Source organism: Astatotilapia calliptera, chromosome 1, assembly GCF_964374335.1.
Source record: "Astatotilapia calliptera chromosome 1, fAstCal68.1, whole genome shotgun sequence".
In the NCBI taxonomy this organism is placed as follows: domain Eukaryota; kingdom Metazoa; phylum Chordata; class Actinopteri; order Cichliformes; family Cichlidae; genus Astatotilapia; species Astatotilapia calliptera.
The window spans coordinates 35,798,053-35,825,974 of NC_137422.1; the positions used below are offsets into that span (position 1 = coordinate 35,798,053).

At 39.0% G+C, this 27,922-nt stretch overlaps 1 protein-coding gene across 2 annotated transcripts; it reads right to left on the reverse strand.

Annotated features, from left to right (window-relative positions):
- Positions 1 to 1,962: 1,962 nt before the first annotated feature.
- rhpn2 (rhophilin, Rho GTPase binding protein 2) lies at positions 1,963 to 27,531 on the reverse strand. 2 transcript variants are annotated; one of them, XM_080300397.1, is made up of 15 exons: positions 27,027 to 27,531; positions 22,342 to 22,457; positions 19,282 to 19,410; positions 14,714 to 14,789; positions 13,666 to 13,743; positions 13,256 to 13,380; positions 12,313 to 12,479; positions 10,393 to 10,580; positions 10,036 to 10,192; positions 8,348 to 8,467; positions 8,041 to 8,235; positions 7,536 to 7,582; positions 5,991 to 6,137; positions 4,770 to 4,925; positions 1,963 to 4,123 (listed from the first exon to the last, which is right to left on the reverse strand). In XM_080300397.1, the coding sequence occupies exons 1-15, from the start codon at positions 27,090 to 27,092 to the stop codon at positions 3,857 to 3,859; spliced, it is 2,034 nt and encodes a 677-aa protein (XP_080156523.1). In that variant the 5' UTR covers positions 27,093 to 27,531; the 3' UTR covers positions 1,963 to 3,856. The 2 variants fall into 2 exon arrangements, with proteins under 2 accessions (XP_080156523.1, XP_026031137.2); XM_026175352.2 differs by having other exon boundaries at positions 7,506 to 7,582.
- Positions 27,532 to 27,922: the final 391 nt, after the last annotated feature.

Sequence of the window (27,922 nt, forward strand, 5' to 3'; positions counted from 1 at the left end):
CCCCTCTGTAAGCACTTATTGAAATTATCTGAGCACATTACAAGTACATATTTGCTTACTCTGTGTGCTCAAATGTGACCCGTTATAGCCAATAGAAAAAAAAGCGGAGGCCCGAAAAACAGGTGGAGGTCGTCCACCACCACCACTCACAGAGGCTGAGCAGTTGGCTTCCACATTTGTGATAATGTTGGCAGCATCACATATGATCTTCACAGTGCAGAGAACACAAATTAGCATCCATTACTGTAATGAAATAATTTGTTAGTTTGAAATGCTACAGGGAACTATGTACCTGCACATTAATGCTGTGGAAAGACTTCCTGTTCACATAGTCTCCTTCATTTACTGAAGGAGCAATGATTGGAATGTGAGTGCCATCTATACAGCCAATCACGCCTGGGAACCGTGAGAATAAATGTAAAATTTAAGTAGTAGTCCAAGTATCACCACATCATGAATTAAGTTTTGTTCATCCTGATACCTGCAATTTTGTGGCATCCCTCTTTGATAAATCTTGTGGGTCTATGACCGGGGAACACCACAAACGAGTACAGGAGACGTTTCAGTGCAACTGTAACATTCCTGACTGCCCGACAGACGGTAGCCTTGGAAACGTGCTCAGCGTCACCAATATTATACAGAAAGCTCCCGTTTGCAAAAAACCGAAGTGCAATACAGATAATATGTACAGAACTGAGAGGATGTCCACGATGTGTCACATGAGCAATATTAGGCCTGAGGGTGTTATTCAAATAAATTATAGATTGTGCTGTAACGTTCACACAGGAAATCATCAGGAAATGATAAAATGTCCGAACGCGCTCTAATCACTCTCTCCCGGCGGAGAGCTCTGCGGAGAATTTGGGCTTCAACATCTACTGGCTCTTCAAGGAAGGAGCACGCCATGTCTGACACTTCCTACAGTCAGGTTTCCGACAAAGAGGCGGAGAAAGTCAGGGTTAGTTGAAGTAAACCTGCTAGGGGGCAGGTTAGCTTCACGGAGTGTGTCGTCATAGTAACTCACTCAGGATTAATCTAAACTCGCTTTGTGAAACCGAAAACCCAGAGTTTTCGTTAACTCAGGGTATACTTACTCAAAGTTTGCACTAAACCGGCTTCCTGAAATAGGGCCCAGGGCTTTTTTCAAGTAGGAATAAGTAGATAAAACGTCATTCTCCCACCTGTATTAGCCGCCTATCTGAAGGCCTGCTGTGTTTGTTCTGTCTAAATTCCCAAACTATTTATCTACTATATTATAACAGTGGCTACGTTTATAGGTATCCCAATTGCAATCTTTACAGTTCCTCACCAATAGGAAATACGTCAAACTATAAAATCCACCCAATCAACACAAAACCAAATACAGAAGACAACCATAAAGCCATTAAATAACTGAGACGTTCCTCAATAAAATACAGCTATGTGTGAGTCAGATCTTTAGCCTGTTTTTTGTCATTTGAAGCATAAAGGAACAGCTTTAGAAAAGCATTGTATAAGTATAATTTTAACCTTTTTATTACTTTCCAACATGAAAAACAGAGTTATTGTAATAAATGGGGAAAAAGTGTAATCTTTGTTTTGTTCTGCTTCTTAGTTTAAAAAAAAGCAAACAAAACAACTTTGCCTTAGGAAATGTAGACAAATAGTGACTAAAGTCAACACATTGGTTCCTGCAATATCTACTTTTCTGATTAACATAAAGCTGGAGAGAATTTTATCTTTCCAGGGCTATGTTGGAACTAAAATCACAGAGATGAAGAAAATCTGTGAATAAAATTTAACCACATGGTATTTCTTTTCAGTTTCTGTGGATTAGGATGTCATATGATCCTGGGCTAGACGTTCAATAGTTAAAAGCACGAGTCTTGACTTGGCGTGTATGTGGTCAAGACTCATTCCACGCATTCCCGACCTGATTGGTAACTGGAACCACAGACAGAATTAAAGAATTTTATCTTTCCATGTGTTTTATTCCTTTTTATTGTCATTTGAACTCATACAAAGACTTATCAACACAGAGCTATGCAGGACCAAGCACAGAAAGGAACAAAGGCAACCTGAAAGCTTTAGAAAAACCAGGTACCATAAACCTCTGCAAATACACTAAGGCATTTAGAATTATTAGGCACTGTAACATGAACACAAAGATGTAAAAAAGATGATCCTCTGCATCTGTTAGTACACTTAACAAAATATGAAGCATTCACTGCACAGACTTGTTACACACTCGGTGAGGCATTTTCCTTCATGATTTAGCATAAATGGCACTTAAAAGAAAGTAACAGGTAAACAGTAAAGAATGTTACGTCTTCTCAGTGAAACTGCTTAAAAACATTTAGAATTTAAAACATTGAAATGCAGCAATATATAAGTTCGCTAATGGATTAAGCAAGGCTAGTAAAATACATTCATTCAAGAAACAAACCAAGGACTCTCGCGTCCAAAACAACATTCACAACTTGACCATTCACAAAGTAGCTCTACAACCTACAGCTTACAGGTAAATATATATTTGTGTTTTTTATTACATAAATAATTTGATTATCAAATGTGTATAAGAATCTACTTTGTAGATAAAGAGAAAGTCCAACACGGCAAAGTGTCAGTAAAATAGGGACTGTGACTAAGATAAAGACAGGTAGATAAAGAGTAGAAACCCAAATGTGGGATTTGATCAGAGTCACTGTAGGGTGACTGGCTGTCCAAGTGATGCAGGAAAGTCATCAGTCTGCCCACATTCTTCCCTTCTACAGACATAATAAACTTTAACTACATCAAAATTCACATCAATAAAACACAGGTCATGCTCTTCTTAGGGAAGCGGGTAGGATGAATCACAAGGGTAAATGATACATCCTTGTATTTCTGGAACTTGGAGGCATATTGGTCTGTGGCATAACTGGTACATTAAGCAAATTTAAAATACCAATATTTGTGCATTTAAAACTGTGTCCCAGGAATGGCACTCAGCAGAAACAACAGTCCTCAAAGACTGTCTCACAAATACAAATGACAGTAATACATAGCCATGGTACACATGATTTTTTTTTAGCAGCTTATAGAATATTGCATTCATCACACCCCTCTTCCCAGACATAAAAAAACCTCCACTATACAATTAGCATTCCCTCAATCACTGTTTAACATACTGCAACATAGTTTATTAAATTTACATCCATAAAATCCATGAATTTTAAATCCCGAAACTGATCAGCAGCCACTGATTTCTACAAAACTGTGGCAATAAGAGGATTCCTTCCCACATACAGTATGCACAGCTATGCTCACTGTGTACAGCTCTGTACACAATGGCACTAACAAGGGAGTGCTTAACCCACAATCAAATCACTGCCTTTCAGTCAAGCAGAAACTGGGGCTGGGTGTGTTTGCACCACTTTGTTTTCTTCTTCGATTCGTCTGGAGCATGTTTTTCAGAAAAAACAAAAACAAAACACTGAAATCGCAGCTTAACTAAGAAGCCAGTCTCAGTGATCTGTGCGCGTGTGTGTGTGCGCGTGTGTATACGTTTTAGTTTTTCCGACAGTGCAGTTTTACTGTGCTGTACATATACTGGAATGGCACTAAATGCTTTTTTATTGTGTCTGACGTACAGTGCAACTTGCATCAGATACAGAACTGTGCTGGGAAAGCACCCACATACCATCACGTCCACCAATATACAGTATTTGGCACAGCCACTTTCCAAAGCAACATACTACATACACTGCTGCTTAGTATTCCAGTGGAAACACCAAAGGTCACTGATAGTACACAAAACAGGTCCAGTATAGGTACAGCACAGTACTGTATACTGGGCTCAATATGCGTACTGCAGACAGTAACAGCTGCAGTTAGCTCAGTAGAGGCCACTGTCATTGTTGTAGGAACTGGAGCTGGGGAAGGTGGGACAAGGTTTATTCCAGGGCAGAGCGCCGGCCTTGTCTGCTGTGGGAAGGCTGAGGGTGCTGGCACTCTTCATCTTGTTCTTTAAACCCCAGCTGAGGAATGATGACTTCTTGGCTACTTTGCGAGACTTGGAGTTCTTGTCATCTTCATTATAGGCCAGACAAATCATGGAGTAGGTCTTAGGCAAGTTTCCACAGAAGGTTGCACTCTTGGTAGGCTATGGTACAGACAATGAAAATGACATTTAGTAAAAAAAAAAAAAAAAAAAAAGTGTCAGTCAGGATTTTGCAGAGTTATTATTTATTTTTTTACACTGCATACCAAACAGTCCTAATTATTTCATCAGTCAATGAGTTATTGATCAGTTGTTAATATCCGAAATCATGAAAAAAAACTATTGCGAATAGTTATGAGGGGTTGCAAAACAAGTACAGAATAAATACATAACCTAATGAAGTTTACCACCTTTTAAATACTTGTAGAAGTGCATTACTTTTTAACATACTTTCATATAGTTTCTTAATTTCACTGAGGCACTGTTTCTTTCCAAATCATGCCACACTGTGGATGAGTTTAAACCTCAATGATTTTAGCTCTTTGTCCACGTGTTTAGGCTACTTGGCTGGTGAACTCACACAGCAGTAATTTGTTTTAAACACACACGTAGGTCATAGTCAAGGTCCTGTTTCTCATGGGAAATGATATAAACCATTTACACTGATACCTCCAAGGAGAAATCTAAAACTCTGGACTGAGCAATCACTTTGCACAAAGACCAATTCTGCCGTCACCATTTGTTAATCAAACAAACCTGCTGATAACCTTTCCCTAAACACATTGGACAAAACGAGGGCCTTGCATACCATGGCAGTGCTGTTGTCCATCATGCTGACCACCTGGATATCAATCCCCTCCTCATCCATGTCCTTCAGAAGTCGCATCATGTCACTCACGCTCATCCACTTGCACTCTGTGTCACCCACAGCAACAATGTAGTCACCTTCTTTGAGGCCATCAGCCTGGGAAAAAACATGACAAAGAAAATTGAGTTACAGGGTGAAATGTCCTGATATTGTAGAAGAGTAAACATTTACAAGTCATGTTGAACTACTTTCCTTCGACTCCCTTGAGGCAGCTACAATCAGCCGAAAAACAACTGAAGTTTAGTCTAAAGTGGGGGTTATTTGGGGGGGTGGGGTTTTTACGCCTTATTTTTTTCAGAAGGCATAACTCATCATTAGCGTGCTGCAGAGCACTCCACTAACATGATTTCACATGTGTCTACCTTATAACGTGATCCATGTCCACCTAAGATAGGTCAAACACTAATGACCCAGCAAGTTCTAAATAAAAATCCTATTTAATGCAGTATTTAAAGTTATGAATAGTCTGACCTAGTTATCTTATGCAAGACTACTAATCTGTTTCTCTACATAGCTTGCAGGGCCTAATAAAAGTCTGCTCTTTGTCAGCACCTCTTAATGAGCTGTCAGACTGCTGGCTTGTAGAGAGTAAATACTCCCTGATTCTTAATTAAATTAGTAGTCAGAGTAGCTGACAAACAGGAGGAGGGGAAGGCCTCCAAACATTCTTTGAGGCTGAAATCCTGTTTAGGCTTCCAAGAGTGACTTTATTTAATCAAAGGCTCATTGAGTAGATAAGATCGAAACGTATTTGATATTCTGCATGGAAGCACAACTGAAAATTCAAGCTGTTAGATTTTCCACAGCAAACAAAGCTACGTCATGATTGTAATTAATATCGAGAAACCTATGCATCTGATTTTTAATCAAATCTGCCAAGAGCACCAAAAGTGGCCAAAAGATATCTCTCCTGTGCTCTAAAAACAATGTACCTTGTAAAATTAAGATGAGAACAGATATGCCAACCAGTGCGTGATCATAATTTAACAGAGTAATTTCAAAAAAGGAACTTCCAAAGGACTAATGCATTAATTATGAATTACATAGAAAGTTAATAAACCATGTAATGTTGATTGTTACATAGGACCACACTGACAGTCACCTAAAATCCTGTATATCTACTCCTGTTCATTCAGTGGTAGGAAATAGAGTTTAACTCACAGCAGCTGCACAGAGAGGGTCCAGTGAAACCACCTGAACCGGTGAGTCTCCTTTCAGTGTGAAACCCAGGTCTCTGTCATCTGAGCGAACCCGTATTGTCCGTGGGGCAGTCCACCGCTGCTTGGCCGAGAAGACTGACTGCGGGCCCTGTGCGGAGACAGAATGTGGATGCTGGGATTAATAAGGCTACAGGTATTCTTGACTTAAGAAGATAATATCCTGTTGAGTTTGATTTCAGTGAATGCTGCGGGGGAAACTGAAAATCCAATATAATGTCTTGGCTTGAGCCCTTAATACTCACATATTTGAGCTATATTACTGTAGCAGTAAATGCCAGGTAAAGGGCCAGAACGGTGGCTACAGTCTTGTGTATTACCACTTCAATTCAGAGGAGCTGGAAGTCATATGACTGAAGAATTAATGGTACCTTTCACACAACTGAAATTTTTTTAGCAAGGATGTCATTTTTCTGTATGATTAGGCAAAAAAGGCAGTGAATCCTTTGAACAAACTGACACTCATGGAAAACCTTCTCAAAATGCTGTAGGTGTTATGCATCTATCCTTGAAAGTTGATATTTCCAATAATACTTTCCATTTAGGCTGCCCGTCTCTAACACACTTGTTATCTGCTGGGAAAATCTCTCCTCCATTGAATCCTGACACTCAGTTGTACCTAGTACCAAGACGACTCTTATCGCACTGGCTTTAGTAATCACCAGAGTGATTGTTCAGCGAGATGGTGCCAGATTAAGCTTTTCAGTCCCACATTCCTCTTCATATCTCTGGGAATATGTTCTTGCTGCTGTGACTGCTTTTGTAACTGGCACCAGACAGGTACTTATTCACCTACTACTGGAAATGTCAGCTGTGACCCAGGCCCCCCTTATGAATGATTTCAGCTTTTTTAAACATCCCTTTCAAACAAAGTGAACAGAAGATTCCAGGGTTAGAGAGAGAAAATTTGTTAGTCACCCATCCCCCCTACCTCTCACCACCACCATTTATGAAAGGTACAGGAACATTACTCAATGCATTTAGCATGAAAGACTCCGCACTTGGAATGTGAAAAGTTTGGGAGTTACAGGAAAATGAAGTCAACCTTCAATCTCAAGGTAAATTCACCAACTTCAGTAGAGATTTTTCCTTCAACAGAAGCAGTGAACTGTAAAAAGTTCTATTTTCTCATCTCCCTTTAAAATACCACATTAACCATGAGCAGACTTAAAGCAAGGACCAGCACCTTTGTCCATGTTTAGTGTTAGTTTTGCATGAGTCCAGAAAGGTTTGGACACATCAGAGGAGTTTTCATGTGCCAAAGCTTCCAGAAGACTCATCCTTGGTTGGGTGTATTCAGAAACAACAAAAAATACACTCTGGGTGTTAAAATAAAATAAATAAATGAAACTTTTTAGGACAAAACACAAATCCAGAGGCATTTAATGTCCTTTAATGAATAGACCAGACCAACAACCATGTATGAAATGTGCGAGTAAATCGTTAGTAACCCACGTACCAGCCTCTGGAAAAAGTCGATGACTTTCACCTTTGCAGCTGCGGGAAATTCCATCTCTGCTTTGTGTTCTGTTTTAGCTATAAAAAGAGAGTAACAAAAATAAATTTATCACTCTATAATGTTTACCGTCACAACCACATTTCAACTGTTAAGAGAGATGGACAGGGAGTTGGCAGTATAAACATTACATCATCTCTACTTGGAAATAAATGCCACTTATCAAAGCTAACTGCAGCAGGTGTGGCAGACAATGCAGCTCCCTTTTTATGAGCAGTTTCCTGAGAGACAGTCCTCCCAAATCAACAGTGTTTTTGCTTCGCTTTAGTGCCTTTTGTTAGTGTTAAGTGTTAGCTGTGGTGACACTAAGGTGACTGTTCGGTTTCTGTGATTACCAGAGGATGAATAGCTTTCACCTCAGTGACATTTATTGGAGACTCAAATGAACTTTAAAATCATTGACAAACTTATGTTTCCTTGCATATATTTTAACTCTTATTATTATAAATTATTTAAAAACTAAACAAAAACAACTCACAGATGATTTTTGGGGCCTCCAAATAATCAGTGAACTCTTCTTCATTTTCATTTTCACTCTGCTTGTTGACTGAGCGCTGGTGACTGGCTTTTAAAATTTCCTGCAGGACCTCCAAGTTGTTGGTATTCTTACACAATCCATAAATCCTCAAAGCCTCCTCATGACCGAAGATGGCACGACGGATGTGAGCTTTACCTGCAGAGGAGGAGAAAAATTCATCAAGAAAAGTGAAGAAGACAATAAAAAGGAAAGGAGGGACTGAGATGAATAGGCAGAGCTATTTTGTTCCGCTTTGTGCTTATTTTACCAATCCGCTGACGTTCATCTTTGTTCTTTAAGATGTCCAGAGCAGTGCATCCCTCAGGAAGGCTATCATACACCTGTGACAAGGTCTTCTCCTGCTTGTCCTCATCATCGCCCGGACCCACTGAACACACAGAGAGCAAAAGAAAAAAAGAAAAAAATTAAGCAACTGGAAAACTGTTTTATATCTCTCGTTTTAAAGCATAAAATACAAGCAGAACTATTGATAATGCTTTTGATTATTATGTGGGGTCTGCATGCTCTCTATCAGTACTCCAGCTTTGTTCCACAGTCCAAAGATCAAAGTCAAAAGTTGACAGTAGGTGTGAATGTGAGTGTGAATGGTTATCGTTCTCTATGTGTTAATCCTGTGAAAGACTGGTGACCTGTCCAAGGTATATTCTGCCTCTCACCCTATGACAGCTTAGATAGGTTCCCTGCCCCCAATCCTGAATTGGACAAGCAAATGAATGTTTTAAAAGAAGTTTTGAAATGCAATCTTTGTTCATATATTCCATAATTCAATCTTCCTTTTCTGGTTCACTGGATTTTAAAGTTTTAATTAAATCTATTAAACCAAAAGCATCCGGAAATATCTTTTAGCTTCCTGAGTTTTCTGCTTAGCAGAGACAGTATAGAGAATTTATTTGGAATCGTTTGTGATTAATCTGTTTACTACAGCAATCTCAATTCAGCCCTGCTCTGTAGTCAAGGCCTCTCTACAGTCCAGTGGTTAATTGCTCTATTCTCCGTGTTCACACAGGAATCTGTTAATGAGCTGCCAAACCCAAAGCTGCTTCGTTTCGTTGTTTCCTTTATTCAGTCTCGTCCCACTCTCAGAACCATAGCCACCCACTCTGCTCTATTTTGTTTTTGATTTATTCATTTCCAAATGTACATGTAAAGTACAAAAGGAAAAGAATAAAAACATACAGCGAAACAGTGCACATCAGTAGAAAATTGCATTATGGAGTTGACATAAAGCTGGAGATAAGAAAAATCACCTTTCCTTTCCCTCACACTCTCTCACTTGGTCCCATCTATTTATGTAAAGAGCAGTAAGAGTCTACATAACTGTTAATCCTGCAGAAGTATACAGCACTTACACTCAGTTGGGGTTTTTTTGTTTGTTTTTTTTATTTTTAAATCACCTCAGCTGTCTTTCTTTCCCTTCTCATCATGACCTCTTTTGCTGTCTTTTTTGGGACTCTTTACAATCGTGTGTATCTCTGTGCATGTGCATGTATGTGTGTGTGTTTGCAAGCATGGATCTCTTTGTGTGTCAGACAATTTGTGAGTATCCCCAAAGAGGCATTATATAAAAGCATCCAAGATGGCTGTGGTACAGGGACGTAATCTGACATGACCAACCCAATGGCCCATACAGCACTTTAAGAGATCAGATATTCCAGAGAGCTCAAGAGGCAGCCCAAATCCTGTTACATCCAGCCTTGAACTGCTGTACACATTAACAACCAAGAGCCAAATATCTACTACACACAACCCGCATGAAAACTTACTAAAGGAGAAATGTATTAACAGTCTTTTAACATAAACAGTTTTTTCAGGTAAAGAATACATTTGTGTTGTCTAAGCAGAACAACACAACAGCATTTTTTTTATATGTATCTATGAAGAAATAAAAACTTCCTCCCAAATCCCACTGAATCAAAAATTTGAATCTCTTCTTACACTGGTGGTCCAGCAGTGCTGAAGCTACAAAGTAGTGTGCCATGGAGCGGTAGTGGTTGGTTTTAATTTGTGACATGGTGGACCAGAAAAATGGCACATTGTCTTTTACTGGTGTCTGGATCATGCACTGATGGACTTGATCGTAGATTTCTGAGACCTGGCAGGAAGAGGATGATAGAGTTACATTTAAAAGTGCATTAAAAGCACCAAGACAGGTACAAAAAATAAAAAGAACTGTGGCGACATTATCACTTTACATTCACTTTAAGTACAGTAGATCTTTGTAAGTCTGGAGCAAGAACAAGAGTATTACTTGTATATAATGTGAGGACTATGTGTGGCTTTTCTGAAGTTTACCTTTGCAGCCTCTTGTGCAACTTTCATCAGAGAGTAAAACTGGTTTCGGATGCCAGGCAGTGCAATCTTCTCAAACAAGCACTCCTGAGCCTGAGCAAGCATCAGCCGAATCAGCATACTGAGCATGGCTGGACTCATGTCGTAGCTGGGAGTGTGGGTGAAAGTCTCCTTAAGGTTATTCAAGACACCTGGACAGGAAAGAGCAGTCGGCACAAGTCAAAATCTAATTAGTCCAAGGAAACTACAATTAGTGCTAGTTATTTAAATCATCAGAGACTTAACTGAGAAAATAAGAAGAAGAAAGAAAAAAAAAAAAAAAAAAACTAAATTACTCGTACACTACATGGAAAATTTCCAGTTTTGGGTTCTATTTTGAAGCCTGCAGGGAGAAAGCCTGCTTTCTCTTTTCCAGCCTCAAGTCTGGGTCAGCTACATAACAAAAGCCACTTTCATGTAATCTAAGTCGTCATGTAATTCCAAGGCTATAATGGTAATTTCAGAATAGAACCTCTCGTTTGGGATTTGGTTGACATGAGCTATATCTGGAACATGAGTATTTATGTATCATGGCTAGCCCACATTTGACTTCTACTGTCAAAAATTTACTGTCAAAGTTTGATATTATAGTTAATAGATTGGGCATCTGCCATCTCTCTCTCTTTTTTTATCAATTACTTAATTAAAAGAAAGCATATATTTTGCTAGTCCACAAAACAACAGATGTGGTTCTGCTGGTACTTTAACCCCAAGTACTGACACCCTTTTAGACAGATGTTTTAAAAGGTGCACAGGTAGACCAGTGCCTTTTTGCTGTTAATATTATTTCAGCAAGATTAACTATATCTGTGTCTGTCTGTTAAACACTGAGCAAAGAAATAAACATTAAATTAATTCAATTCAGTTTTATTTATATAGCGCCAAATCACAACAACAGTCGCCTCAAGGCGCTTTACACTGTACAGTAGATCGTACAATAATAGATACAAGTTACTTTGGAAGAAATAAGGCCATGTCCACTCCAGCTAAGAATTTATGCCTACTGTTTGCCAGATAAAAACCTGGCAACAGTGAGTTGCAGACAGCTTAATAACAGAGCAATGCCTCAGTACAATTCGCATAAAGACTTGGCAACTCCTACAGTAGCTGGCTTCTCTCATTCACATCACCTTTTGCATCCTTGGCTAAAGAGCCCTGCAGCAGTTGCGCTACACCTAGCTTTCCTGCCTGTAAACTCCCAGCTTGGATTACTACAGGTTCTTGGTCACAATGTTCTTCATAATAACATAATTGTTTTCCTTCACACAAGCCTAAATTAAAGCCATCAAAGCAACATAGTTGAAGCAATATCCAGAGCTATAATTATAGAGCAATACTGCCGACACTGCAAAGTCATAAATCTATCACGAAACATTCTGAAACCTTTGAGGGTTGGACAGTCTCTTCATGTTTTTGGTGCTTCCTGGAGCTCAGCCACATGACAAGAAACATCTACATTCATTCTCCGTCACGGAACAGAAGTCAGGGTGGAAGCTGGCCAATATTCTAAAAACAAAAATGTACTGCAGTGGTAATACTTTTCTGAGAACTGTGTTATCAGAGAAGCACTGCACGAGGGTGAAAAAAAAAGTCTTTAGCTTTGAATGAAACCCTGTGCCTGGCGCTTTTTCAGCAGTTAAAAGAAGTTCTTGCTGTCACTATTTATTTATTTTTTCATCTTGGCTTTCTTTTCTTTTCTTTTTTTTTTTTATATCTGCTCCTTTTACTCAAAGATTCAGCTTTCGGTAGCAGTGTTTCAGACTATAGAGGAACAAAGATAAACATAACTTTAAGAAACAAAAGTCTGACTGTTGGCCTTAACACAGGCTGAAAAGAGAGAATTAATATGACTGCAGATCATCAGTTCATCACGTCTCTGCATACCTGCAGCTTTCTGGAAGGAAGAAACAGCCTCCTCCAGGCCAGTTAGTGTCTGTCGATTAGCACGGGTACCGAACTGAGAGTAGAGGGCGGCCATGTTGAAAAGGATACTGGCCTTCTCTAGTGACAGGTTTTGTTGACATAGTGGCACTCCTGTGAAGGAGTCATACCTAAAGGAAAGTAAACACAACATTAATGTGTTAAAAAAAAAAAAAAACTCATGAAGATAAACAGTCCAAAGAATATGAAGTGAAAAATATTTTTAGCAGCAATATAACAGCCTTTATGTCACACTTTGTGTGTTGTTACATTTTAATGTAACAGCATGTATATCATATTCTTGTCTATATCACTTGTTTGAAATGCTTCAAATTTGCTTCACAGCTAAAGCTCTTTAAAGTCTTTGAGCTCTTTATCTGTGCATTTATCTTTGCTAGAATTTTCAATTTAATTCAGTAGCAATGACTAACATAAGTAGCATGACTAACACGCAATAAAACCTCTCTGAAAAGAATGCTTGCACTTCATTGAGACTCCTTTGTGACTCTTGAGTGTGGAATTCTTATAAAATCCAAGACAGGATTTGTCATCTGATATCACTGATAAGTTAATATGTCTCTCAAGCCGTCTACTGTTTTGCTTTCTAAACAGGATTTCTCTTCCAGGCTTGATACATGACGAAAAAGCAGCAGGAGGGGAAAAAAAACCCCAAAAACTGCTGTCAAATGTTTCCTTTTTATTTATTTCATAAGGAAGTTTCCAGTCGAGTCACACCAGCTGACATGGTTTCAGGAAAGCACAGGTGTTCATGGCACCTCTTTGCTTACTTTGAAGTCACTGGATATAGTCTCACCTGTTTCCTTTCTGTCAGAGGTTAGAAAGACAAGGTGACATTTGCACTGCTTGCTTTGTCCGTTTTGCTAATTAGGAAATGACTGCAGTGTACCATGTGAAGAAGATGCCCGTCTGTCTGGTTGGGGAGAAGAATCGGCTCTCTATCAGAGGAAGATGGCTGTAGTATTTTGCAAGCAGCTCCACCCCGGCCTCACTTCGACTTGGTGTTCTGCATGCCTAGGATATGTAAGACAAAAGCACATGTTCACAAGTGGTGAACGAACACAAAAGACCATCTGTTTTCTGTGCTACTCAATCATTATCATCTCCAGTGTATTTGGTAGGTGGCAGAAATGTCAAGAATGATCTCTCACTCTACCTGTAAACTAAAATGAAGTGAACTCCGCAGCTAACTGCACAGGAAATATGTTTTTGTAGTTGACCCAGCCCATAAAAGTTCAAGTCAAAGGATTTCATGGTTTTTTCCGTGACAGACATGAATAATGGGTATATTAAACACACCTGTCGCAGGTCCATGAAGTCAGCAATCTCATCTTCAAAAGTCTTCCCATCTTCACTATAGTGCTCCAAGATAAAGTCCTATAAAAGACAGAAAGACAAAAAAAAAAAAAAAAAAAATCAGCATGTAAATACAAGTTCTTTTTAGCATTTAGGAGCTTAAGTTAAGCATTCAATCTGTTGGCTACACAGTGGTTTTTCTCATACCATCACTAAATAGTACAAAGAAGACAACCCTGTGTTGTGTATGCTGGAGAGAATTTCTTTTCTCTCTGAGCCAGCCACATGTAGGAGAGGCTCCATCAAATTTAAAGCCATATTGTGAATACCCCCATTAAGGAGGATTAACTGGAAAATGTTTATATGGATGAATAACCTTTATCTTTACTGGAATACACCCTTTACTGTCAGGAGAACTTAGGTTTCTTAGAATTTATTCATGAGAGCAACTCTTTGTACTTGGAAGCTTTTTGAATAAGGCCGCAGGTCATGAAAACTGAGGCACGATTTCAGTCAAGAAGTAGAGCAGAATTAACGTGCTCGGAGATCTTTGTCAGAAAACGTCTCACATGCCCGTCAACAATCCGAAACAGGATGCGACACAACATAAACGTGCCAACTATGACATTTACAAGCGGGCTTACCCCGTTTACGAGAGTTCAACTTGTCTTTATAACAAGTGACCCACTTTTAGCTTTTTCCTGATCAGGTGATGTCCTGGTCCTAAATGAACATTCAGTGACATGACATAGTAACGTAACACATACATGCGACAGACAATATGACTGAAATACGTAATTCAAGGATACTTAGTTTCAAGGATATATATGTAAACATGCAAACTGAAAATACTGCCTACAAATATCAGTTTTTTTTAAATTATTATTATTTGTAGCTCCATACCTATATTCCTGTTTTGACAGAAATTATAATACAATTTTGTTTAACTGATGATCAAAAGTGGTGTTTTGCATGTACTCAAGTATGCATTTCTGAAAGCACAACACAGTTTAAGAATGCCAAGTCGAAACTTTTGAGGTTTCTTTTGTACCTTGAATGGAGTAGAGAAGTCAACTTCTTTTGTTTCCTTCAGGCCCAAAGCAATGAGGGGAATGTTGGCAGAATCTCTGAAGGCAACAAAGACAAATATGTAGCTGATCTGTGTAATCCATATGATATAAATTCCCAACAAAGCAAACACATGATAGCAGGACAGCAGGACCTTTCATTTTTTTAAAAAAGGGACAAAATATTCAATACAAGTAAGGACAAATAGAAAATATACCAGTGCAACAGATTGATGGTTAAAAAGACGTCTCTATGGTTTGTGTGAATATATATATCCAGGAAACACCCTTTGAAAGCACACCAAGCCTTAGTGGGTATATGAGGTCAACACAGTTAGATTAGTAAATATTAAATCACACTAGTCCCATTAGTGACAGCTTTGTTGTTGAGAAAGTTTAGTTTCATAGGAGGTACTGTACAAAAGGATTAGGCAGATGGTGTTGTGAAAAATCTGTTAGGATTTAAAGGTGAATGAGGCCTCCCATGTCCCTCACTGTTGATTAATTATTCAGGAGTTGCAGCTTTGCTTCAGTCTGTCTTTCTTCTAGCTACTAGCAGGTTTTAACCTCCGATTATTGCAGCCTGGCAAATAGTAAACAGAGGCTGCCATAAAACACACTGTTTTGATGTCAGCTACAACCTTAATGGTTTGGAAATTTTCTGGTTTTATGGGGGTCCTTGTTAGTGACAGATGGAAAGCAAGTTCAGCTTGTTATCAGCGCTGAGGGACTATAACCTGACAGAAACCTGCTGCTAATCACAGAGGCATCATTAAAAACAAAAAACTAAACTCTCTCTTTTCCTCAAAGCAAAATAATGAGCTGTTATTAAAAATTGTATTTAAAAAAAAACAACAACAAAAAACACCCGCTTCTGGAATTGCCTGATACAAACTTCAGGCTCAAAACCATTTATGTTTAAAAGGATTAATTAACAATCTCAGACCTCATAAGAGACATGATTTTCTCTAAATTCACATCAAAAGGAGTGGAGGTGAACTACTGTGCACTGTTATTGCAAAATACTGTTCTTTACACGAGATGTTCAACACTCAGTGATAAGACAGCATTCCTCTGGCATGCTGACGTGCCAGAGGAAAACCTCATTCATCAGTAACACTGGCAGAGAGAGAGAGAGGCTGCAGTGTAATCCATTAGTCCTTGTAGATGAGATCACTCTGGACTTTTCTCTGGCTTGGCAGAGATGGGTCCATGGGGGTTGAGTGCATCTGTTTCACAGGGAATCTGGAGGGAAAATTTTACAAGCCTCTCAGAGACTCGCTCCTCACACACACGCGGGAAACGGACAACAGGTAGTCAAGGGAAGCTGTGGGTTTAGCTACACAGAGCCAAGCACTTCTTAAACCGTTTAAAGCAAAAGGTTTCAGGCTGTTGCAATCTGTTCTGACTTCTTAGTATACACCGACTAAGAAGACCTCTTAACCCGTTTAACTAGAACATGTCAATGAGGCTAAGAAGTCAGTGTGTACTCAGTTTGGATATGTTGTTAGCAACCGGATGATGTTAATGAATACTAATCTTCCCTTAAGGAGGGACAGATGAAAACGTATATTAAAATAATGTTATAAAACTAAAAACGTGTGATTTTATGTGTTCAGAAGTGTTAACTTCATAAAATGATGTTATTAATATTAACTAAATTTATCTGAAGTTCTAAAACTCTGATGATATTTATTACTGAATTATTAAAGTATTCGCAATTGGTGTCAGAGGTCACAGCTGAGCTGAGCATCTGATATCTTTGTGTATTCTGGACAATAGACAAGAGCAAATTAGTCTCTCTTACTCAGCAAAAATGAATACGGTGACCTGCAATGCTGACATATTATCTTACTGTTTTCATTAGTAATCATTTTAATTCTGCTGATTCAGAAATGTTCTAGGAAAGTTCATGAACTTTGCACAAAGGAACTGGACAAATCAGCAACACTTTGGTAGTGTGACGAATCATTTACACTCATACATTGAAATAATGAGCAGTGCTAGTGAGTCCGTTTCATTTTTACTTCATAATCTATCAGTGATGAGCCAGATTTTTTTTTTCCTCAATAGGGCAATTCAGAGAACAGAACAAACAAATGTACATTACATGTACTGCCATCAGGCCACAGACTGTATGGCACTTTGTGTTATGCATTGCCTCATGCCACAAAGGAGCTGAATCTAAGAAATAACCACAGAAAGACACTATACAAAGGACAGTGGACTAGTGGGAAAGACTGTTGGAGACAGGTGTTGTGTTTCTGTACTTAAGAGTGAGGTTGTATTTCAGGCTGAGAGGAGGAGGCTAACTCTCCATTGTGGCTGTACAGCGTCATCCCTATGAGACACCTGCTAGGCAATGACACGAAAGGACTTTCTCAACATATCTAATATTCTCCAGTTTAGGCTTCCCACACACCTGTGCATAAGGCGCTTGTTGACGATGAGAACACTATGGACCTAAATGGGTTTTATTTTAAGCAGACCCACAATGACAGTTTCAGAGGTTTCCTATTGTGTGTGCCGTGAGCAGGTGCTTCTCTAATAGTCTGATAAGGAGACTGAAGAGAGGCTGTTTGTTCCAGCACTAATGAATCTGATCCCATGAGACTGATCACGCTGGGACTAACAATTATACTGAGAGGCAGCTGGTGAATTTGGAGGATCTAAATAATCTTAGTGGCTGATGCGTGAGGTTTTCTTGATGTTCACAAAGAGAAGGGTTTTTTTTTGCATTTAAGCAAGATACAAACTACCACAAGCAACACAAGTGTAAAACACATAATACACTCAATATTTGCCTCCCTAGATTCCTAAGAGCAAAGTTCATTGTCCTCCCTGCCTGGTACCCTGCAGACAGGAAACCAAATTTATTACAACCAGGTTGAAGGCTCCTGGTGCTTACAGCACTGAGACTCTGCAGACCAAACAAACTAATCTGGGCTTACTGTGGAGCCAATATGAGTTGGCATTTTAGGTTTTATAAGGTCATCTGCAGATTTATGTCAGAAATTACAACACTGCCCTAACTAGGTCTTTAGCTCAACAAATCGTTACAACAGTTTTTAGAATAGGAAATACACAGTTGGATATTAGAAGCATTACACCTTGTCACCTCAACAACCCTGTTAATTTGCTCAGTATTTTGTTGGGCAAGGATGGAAGGACATAGAGCTAACCCTAATAACAAATCATATGTAGCATAGACTACTCTACCTCTACTGGGTGTGCATTCTTTTCTTATTTTATTTTATTTTAGTTATGTTTTTTTTTGTTTGTTGTTTTGTTTGTTTGTTTGGGGGGTTGTTGTTTTTACACACAGAGTTGTGTACCATGAATTTACCTCCAGGCACTGACAGTAACGTCTTGAGAGATCCTAATAAGACACCCAAATATTCTGATACCATCAACCCTACCAGCCACACTGTTCTTTGAGAATGAGCATGTATCACTGATCACCACACGTAAGTGGTCAGAATGGAGTGGGCAAGGTACTGGGTGAGCTAAAAACAATGCCACCGAAGCTTCCGATGGAACAAACTCATCAGTCAAAATTAAATCAGTTATGTGTTTTTGTTTTTTAATAATGATTACACTTCATATTTTCAAAATGGAAGACTCCACAGTTGTTTAATTTCTTTCTGGAATAAAACCTACCCCATGATTACTTTCAGTCACCCAATTAATATTCTTTACCCACAACTGGCTTAAACTTGTTTGGTTACTTCGTAGCCACGAGGAAGTGTACTATTTGCAGCACAAACAGATGCATCTTCAAATAAAAATCTGTCACCACTTCCTCATCAAGTCCTTTGTGTCTTGCCAAAGTTTCATTTAGACGTGAGTGAGAGAATGATAACATGCATCAACTTCTTTTATCCAAACCTTATAAATATGGCAGGTGCATTTGGAAAGAAAATACTAGAATCTTTCACTGTCACACACCCATACAACACACACCTGACCGTCACACTGAGTGAGAGAATGCTTTTTGCCAGATGATCATCTTGGCTTGCATACAAATTCAACTCAGTGTTTCCTTGTTGTTCTGTGCATTGTGCAAAACCTGATATTCCAGTTTAACAACAACACCACTGTCACCACTTTTCCTCCTCTGTCATCAAGAGGCTTTCGTTTGAAAGCGTGCCAGAGCCATCTGTCTCTTGTAGGTTGTGAATGTGTGTCTGTTGTCTTACATCTCTATTTTAATAGTAATTCATAATTTTTCTTCGCGAGGTTGGATCAGTGGTCACCTCACCACAAGAAAACTGGGACCAAAATCCTTTGCGTTGAGCTCCTGGAGATGTGTGGACATTTTAGCATGATATCTATTTCACAGCCTCCTTACATGCACTTAATGTAAAACTACAATTATTCTGAAAATTGTAAGCAATTATAGCCTATTGCCAGCAGCTGAATTGCTACTCACAAGAATACTACCATCTAATGTGAGGTCATAAGAATAATAAGGTCATAAGTTCACAATTCCTTCATTCTAAAACCCTTGAACTGGAGCAGTAGAAAAGAGAGGAGAAACATTTGTACTTACTGGTTGTTCTGGTAAACCTCCACAGAGCTGTTGAGACCTTCCAACTCGCTCATCAGAAGCTGAAGGTTTGAGTTAACGTAGCTCAACTCCAAGAGAACCATTTCTTTCACCTTGCTATTGGATGTAGCCCTGCAAACAGGTGATTGTAGAGAGAGAAAGATTGAAGGGGAAAATGGAGAAGGAAAAAAAAACAGATCAGCCTTGTTATTATCCATTCTGGCTCAGCCAAACCTCACTGCAGCTGATTATTAAAACAAGCGTGTCTCTTCTGGTATTCTGGACCACAGATCTGCGTCACTGCGGCCCACTGTACACTTGCTCTACTCTTCGGCACGCATGCTTGACAGATGTCTCAGACTATGTACATGTCACTACTGTAATAGGACTGCACAGAGATCACCTAGGATCTGGTCAAGGACACGTGTGTGTAAACGTTAGTCTCAGATTTCCCTGCTTTTAAAGCCTAACCATTCTGAATGAAATACGCCTAGAAAGGAGACCCCTTTTGAATCCCACTAGTCATCAACTTCCATGTCACCATCTGCTTCTGCAACAATTATCATTACTTACACACATTTAAATGTTTAAAATGTAGTTCGCATTTTTTTAAGTTAGAAGGATCAGTGCACTAAATGTTCCATTTGCATACAGCTTTGTATACATGTGTTCATGCAGGAAGTCTGGAACAAACAAATGGATAAGGTGTGAGCATTTGCTGCATAGCAGAGATAACCCTGCACCAATACCGCTGCATGTTTGTTAATGCTAACATGCATGCACAGAGTGGATGGAACCTTTGTTATGTAGAATTTATGTTACGTTGTCAGTATGTGAAAACAACCTGCAATTAACGTGCATTCATGGAGACACAAGATAACACACACACATACACTATGTTTATCTACGTTTTACAGTGGATCCTAACGAGTTACCCGTCAGTCATAATTAATGGGACACTCACACATACCCATCGTCACCTACAACCTGTCAGTCTCGAGACTGTTTAGAACGTATCTGTCACCTGATCTCCTTCTACCCTGTAATTACAGAGGATTGCATTTTTTAGACATGAAAGGTCACAAGTAATGAAGTCCTACAAGGCAGGGGTTGGAGGGGAAAAAAAAACCTGCTTAACCTAAGGGTAAAAAAGCAGGTACAAAATAACCACCCACCAGAATTAACCACAGTCAGGTTCAGTGGATTCCCTTTGTATGACATGAAGCTAATAATATCCAGCAGTCTGGATTTTGTTCAGGCACATTGTAAAAAGGTCACCACATGCTGGATTTTAAATCCACACTTTATACTCTACCACAGCCTGCATCACTTCCTGTTGGCCTGCTGAAGGGCTTCTGAGGAGTTTGGTCCGGGGAACAGATCATGGTAGTGGAGGAAGAGATCCTATGGTTTGGACCGAACAGATGTCTGCTAGCCCAGAGGCTATTATTAATATGTCATTTAAATATCTAATATCATCCTGCAGTGTGTGGGAATCCAACTGTATGCCAGCATCTGTGGTTGTCTCTATCCACTTCTTTGGAAAAGCTTTTTTACACTTTTGGCAGATTGGCAGTGTGCTGTATTTTAACCTTAGGGGCAGCTAGCTGGTGGAGTTTTATAACTAAACGCTTTAAAGGGCGACTCCACCAATTTTACATATACATTTTCATTTTAGTACAATAAGGGCTGCTATGATTACCATCTGCAACTATAAAGCAAATGTGAAAACACTTTCAAATAAAAAAAATAACCTTAAACCCCTTGTTCCAAGTGGCCTGTATAGCAGGTTAATATACCTTTATCCTGCTAGTTTACAGTTGCTTCATTCAGTACTGACCAGGCAGGATGGTCTGTAAAGTTCCAATATTGGAAATTTAGATATTTTTTTTTTATCTTGTCTTGGTCTCTGCTGTTTTAATTTTGAGAAGAGAAGAGAGACAAGAATAGAAGAAAACCAGTCTGACCAGACTGACTTTTGCTGAAAGGGAGGAATGCAGAGCAAAGCAGAAGAAAAGAAAGCAGGCAGAGCATATAATGGGTGTCCTAGTGGGATAAGATTGCCAGGATATGCACACTCTCACACACTGAGATGGAAGAGCAGAGGTAGACCTTGGGTTAGATTGCATATGATTTAAGATCTTTAAAAAAAATAGAGCAGAGAGAATACCTATAACTCAGAAGTAAATCCATGCCGTTCTCTAGGCTGCAGGTGGGTTGGCAGAGGGAGACACACATACAGACACACACATTTTCCTCCGACCTTGCCTGGTCAGAATATGTCAAGTACTAAAGGAATGTGCAGACTTCAGAGGCTGACGGCAGGCTTAGACAGACCTAAAGACCATGCAATAACTGTGGTATCCATGTACAGCAGTATTATCAGACAAAAGGAAAGAGATCTCTTATCTTGTGCCATCACAGTCATGAGCACAGTGATGAAAGACAATGATTCACTCTTCTAGAGAAAAGCAACCTTTCATCACAAGGTGCTTTCTGACATTCATACCACTAAACAACATCCTGGCTGTCAGAGTTGTAAACTCAGCTGGGCAAAGTTTTAGGCTTAATTTCTCACATCTTGCTCTCTTGATTTCTTATAATCACTATAATAAAATGGATAAAAGTAAAGCATAAAGTAAAGAGTTCAGTAGACCCTCCTTAATCACATGTCACTGAAGCTCTTTGTTTTCAGATTACAAGGAATGCTCCTCTGCGAGATTGTTATCTCTGACTACCATTTACCCTGTGTCATTTCAATTCTTACCAGTATAAATTCACAACAGCTCATGACAGAAAGACAAAAGTGAGGCCAGACATATCAACAGCAACAGTTCCCTGCAATGCAGTGACAAAGGCTAGCTACAATGATGTAACATATGCAAAACTACATGTGTGCTTGGATTCTTAAACCCATCATAGACTTTGCTCTCCTCTTTAAATATTTCCACTTTAGAATGAATCAACTATTACTTAAAAAAACATATCTACTTCAAGTACACACACACATGCACACAGTAAACCCATATATTAAGTTGGATGCATGTATCACTTTGCTCTTACTTGAGCAGATTCTCAGCTCCAGCCCTCATCCTCATCTGTTTGATAATCTGCTGGTTAAGACTGGCTCGTGTGTTCTGCAGTTTGCTTCGTCCAGTCTGTGCGAATGGGTTGCAACCCTGAAACACAGGAAGGAAAAATGAGTCAGCAAGAAAAAAAACCCCCAACAAAAAACCCATCTTCTAAAAATGTAACAAACAGAAAAACATAATGCAACAATAGAACAGTTTTACATATTAGAGAGAAACATTGTTGGATGCCAACAGTAGCTTCCCTCTTTGCTCTTCTGTAAAAATTGGACAACTACAAAGCTTCTGATACCAAAAGATTTGTGCCTTCCCAGCAGATTCTGCACGTTCAAAACTTCAGCTTCAATTTACTATAAAAGATGTATTATATTATTACTTATTCAATGTGATAAAATACTTGACACTCTTAAGGTTTCAACATTTTTCTTTCTGTTAAAATTTTAGGGCTTTTACATCATTTTTAGTTTTTGACGTAAGAAAAAAAGCTTCACCTTATTATGTAATTACGTGTATCAATTAAGGTACCTGATGTCATTTTCCATGACTACACATAATGGACCCACATGAACTATAGCGGTACTACGTGTCCTTGACTTTATCACAAACTTACCAATCTAAATAAGTTAAAAGGTTGTCATTCACAGCAGCTCACATAAACTGGCACCAGGAATTCATTCTCACTGACTCACTGAAGAGCAGAGGTGTGGTCTGTGGTTTATTTTGGTTAGTGAAAACAACGTGATGTGAAGAGACCAGTCAGCACAGTAAAACTAGTTAGATTACAGTGATCAGCATGGGACATCTAAGCTGAAATGATCTGACTCACTCTGAGGTCAGCAAAAGAATGAGCTTTAGTTTCTTTTGTAATAAGTAATAAATGGATAATATGTTTAATTTCTCTGTCCCGTTTTAAATGTCAACAATGAGGCACAAGTTTCGATTATTTAATTTTTTTCCATAACAGGGAGGATTCCCACAATCATGGTCAGCAGGGGAGAAAACAGTCTGAGTAAATTTTACCAAAAATTTCAGAGTAATGTTTAAATTACTGTTACACTGTACAATACAAATGAACATATCTACATAACAGCTGAAGATGATCTGTGCCCTGTACCTCTGATTAAGGTTTTGAATCTAACAGCCAAACTCCTCAAAAAACTAAATTAGTTACACCTGAGATGTGTAGTATCACCATAGCAACAACAGCATAATACCAAAGTTAAAATATTAATATAAACTTAGGAGTAAAAATACTTTTTGTAATGTAGTAAAGCTTTGAATGCAGTCACCATCTCTTCACTGATAATGTGACAGTCTCTCACTGCCTTCCCACTACCTAAACTGACTTAATTCACCTTATAAGATGTTGAGCAAAAGTTATATTTTGTAACAAAAACAGAACCCACACTTTGTTAACACTTTAATTAGTTCACAAGACTGTCCGGAAATTAGATGTTTTGTTATGTCTGCCACAAAAACAGCTTAAATATTCTTATTCATTACAGTTTCTCCAAGTAAGGCTATAGATGTACGTGCTTCTCTGTCACACCTGCCAGATATTTTACAGATAACTAAGTCTCACGTCAATGTTGATCTCAGAGACTTCCTGTAAAATGAGTAAGCAAAGGTATTTGTCTTGAGAACAAATTTCAGCACTGCAGGTCAAGTGGCTTCAACAATAGTCACATTTAGCATAATATTTTAGTCACAGTATAATGTACTCTCGAAACCAGCCTGCCATAGTTATTTGGTTCATCCTGTTCAAACAGTTGAACCACCTGAGGGCGTAATGATTAACCAAGTCATGTTAACTACACAATAGAAGAGTACTGAAACTATCAAGGGTGTGGCAAAACACAACAGATAATTGTAGAATGACGGCAGGCTGAAGACGTTTTGTCCGGTCACGTCAATCGTGACATCACCAGCAGCAGTATGTACCAGGACAAAGGAGTGGCTCAAGTATGATAGCAACCATAGCAGGACATTTTTCTATGTATACTTTGTTACTATGCTACAAAACTTTTTGACATCCTATTAAGTGACACATGGAACTAAACCACTTGGCTGCTTATGCTGCTGCTGCCCTTACTAACCCACTGATCCGCACACTGAAGTGAGCCCCTCCTACCCACTGGCACACTTGAACAGAACAGTCTTTCTCTACAAGTGTTCAAAACACTTCATTAGAGCAAAACACAAAGGCAGCGCAGTCCATTACCATATCCATCAAACAGCAAATCAATCTGGTATTATATAACTGATTCTTCATAAAGAACATGTGGAGCATTAATTCATGGGATGGTTGGTTTATACAAGTGCTGATTAGGACTGGCAACGAGCCAGGGAGAGGCTTCAGCCATGACCCAGTTCTGGTAGCAACAGACTCACAGCTCCTGCTCGGTATCATTTAATGATGACATGAATAATGACAAGTTGAAAACTTGTATTTTCCCTAAATGACTCTTCACTCTGAATCCATTCCAAGTGTGCATACTGCTGTCAAACAGTGTGTTCTTGTTTCAATTCAAAGACATGCATTTATTTCAGGGGAACTACTGCATGAGTAAATATTTGTTTATGGCTTGATCTCATTTGTCGTTTTCCAATACAAAAGTCTACTGAGGAAATCTAAGTGTGCCTCCAAGTCAGCTGAGCTTGTCTGGTTTGTGAACCAGGACACATGTTGTCAATTTGTGTCTGTGGTCTGGCTGAAGGACACCCTCAGGCCAGATGCTACGTCAATCCTCTCACTGGCCAAGGAGGATAAGGAGAAGAAACATGCCTATTCGGCTTTTTGTTCTGCCATCTTTCCATTCTGCAGCCCAAACAGTCGGACACCAGCCAGCTGGAGGTGAAACGGTGGAAGGCTAGGACGGAAGCCCCGAACCACAACAGCTCCCTGGAGCATCCACTGGAGCCGGTGAGGCCTTGTAAATCATTACACTCATTTTCACTCAAGAGTGAGAGAGAAGCTCAAAAATGGAGGCAAAGATCGACTCGACTTCACTTAGTTAAAATTTGACCCAAAGTTTCCAAATTGCAAATCTCTTCAGCGTGACAAAATGAGGGCACAGAACTCATTGTGTGGTTTTAGCAAATGTGCAAGCATTTTTATGGCAAGGCCATGAAAGTAAAACACATGAATGTTCAATACAGAAATACACCGAACTAAAAGAAAGAACTTAAAATGAAAAAAATAGGTGCTTGTAATATCTGAAATGCCTTATAATAATAATAATAATAATAATAATAATAATAATAATAATAATAATATTTTGGAGGCTCTATAGTCTCCCATCATGTCTTGTGGCAGTGCCAGACCCCAGCTCCCACTGACCTTTTTATAGACAGAGGAAGTGCAACACAGAGCCTAAATCCAGACAGCGTTCAGAAGGGGATTTGGTGGGATTGAAAGAAACAAAGGCTGTGTTCAGATGTCCATCTAAACAAGCTTTTTCTATAAAAACACATTTCAGTTGTGGATACCAGTGTAAATGTAGAAGAATGAGACACAGACCACAGCATGGCAGTCAGGCAAGCCAACAAAAACACATTAGATAATCACTCTCTCACTGCCAGCTGCCTTTCTCATGACCTCAAACTGGACAGACTAGGCGCTCTGGAAAATGCTACAACCCCAGGTACTTGAAAAGGTGAAACCAGTTGGAGAGGTTTCTCTGCTGGTCCTCATGCAGGGTTTGTCAATTATTGTGCCATGACAATTCACAAGCCTATTTACAGCATGAAACTGTCTCAGTTACACTACAAGGGGTGCATTTTTAACCAAGTCCAATTTAAATATGTATCTTTTACATCACTCTGCTGATGAGGTTATTCAGATTACCTCCCAGGAACTGTGAGATACAATCATTAAAAAGACCAAAGGTTTGCGCTTTACTTGGCTATCAATTTCTCTTAAATACAATGATCTTCTTTCTTTTTTTTTCTTCAAACAAACCCAACCTGTTTCATGCCTCGGCAGTAAGGCTAAACTGACCAAAGTCCACCAGGAATGTCAACAAATTCTTTTAACTATCAATCATCCTCACACCTCCCTAACAACAAACAGGGAGTTGATTATGTTGATTGTGGGATATTTGGCCGCGGCTCCCAGTATCAACAAGTGCACGAAGTACAGCTATTCTGGGTGTAACACACACACACACACACACACCCACCCACCCACCCACGGACACCTGAAGCTGACAATGCTGTGGTTTCTGCTGCGGCTGTTGGTGACAGATAAGGAGCAGCTTTTTGTACTCGAAAGACTGAAATCAAGCATCAACCTATCGATTTTTATTACATCTAATACACCAAAGAATAATTTACCATGATTAGTTGGTTTCTTTGGAAAAAATTAAAATGGAAGAAAAATAAAATAGCAACTAATTGCTCTTTAAATGGGAAGCGGAAACAATAAGTTGGATATAAAAAGGGGAGTTCATTGGGAAATGTTAATTGTCTTTAACATTAGCACAGGCCTTATTAAACGTTCGGTTTAATAAGTTAAAACAGTAGCACGTCAACAACAAGCCTAACCTTAAGTCACCATTTTTCCAGGTTAAACTTAACAGTATACGCTGGATACATTACTGTGGGGATACGTGTCCTGCTTTTGTTCTCAAAGTGGAAGGACGAGAGACAAAAACTCACCTTTTTGAAATAATTTTTGTCTCCGCCGCCGTCGTTGATGCCATTTGGTAAAAGAGCGTCCGTCATCCTGAAGGCACGCACTCCGAGAACCTCAAGAGGAGAAAAAAATGTTTTCTTTTTTTCTTTTTTTAATTAACAGCTTTTAACAACAGGTGAGAACCTCTCTACACCACCAATATGCCTGCTGTTCTAACTTCTCTTTACTCAGTCAGAGCTTTTTCCAGTAGGAAACCAGAAGCTCCGCCCACACAAACAGAATGGGTGGTGCTTTCACGGCCCAAAAGAAGCTCAGCGGAAGACACCTGTTTAGTTCAGGCTCTACGGAGTGCGTTATGTGAGACGGCTAGATATAAGATGAAATGCTGTTATGTAAGCGTGTAATAGTGAAAAGAAAAAAAAGAAAATATATCGGTCTTTTAACTCTTGTATTGATCTCAAAGTCATATTTATATTCTATTAATACCTGTGCCACCCTCATCTAAATTTCCCAGATCTGTCTGACCAAAGAAAATCAAATGTTGAGCTAATACAAAAGTATTACATTAACACATTAAGTATTAAAGTACTGTAACACTGTAAAATACTAGCAGTAGTAGTTCAACATAACAGTCGTTCGTTTTTCAGTTTCTATTTTTATTCTAAACCAATGGTTTGCAAAGTGACAGTTATCTATGTAAAACTATGCAAAATAGTTCCTTCAACATAAACCAATACGGAAATGTGACTTTGGCAACAGATCTGTTGTTCAAAATGTCCTACACACCAACACCGGACAAGGATATAATAATGTGTGAGAAAACACATAAACAAAAAAACTAACAAACCTGAGCCCCTGCGTACTACAGTGAGGACATCCCATGGTTATGCTATGTTTTGTTGAGCCATATGAGTTATTT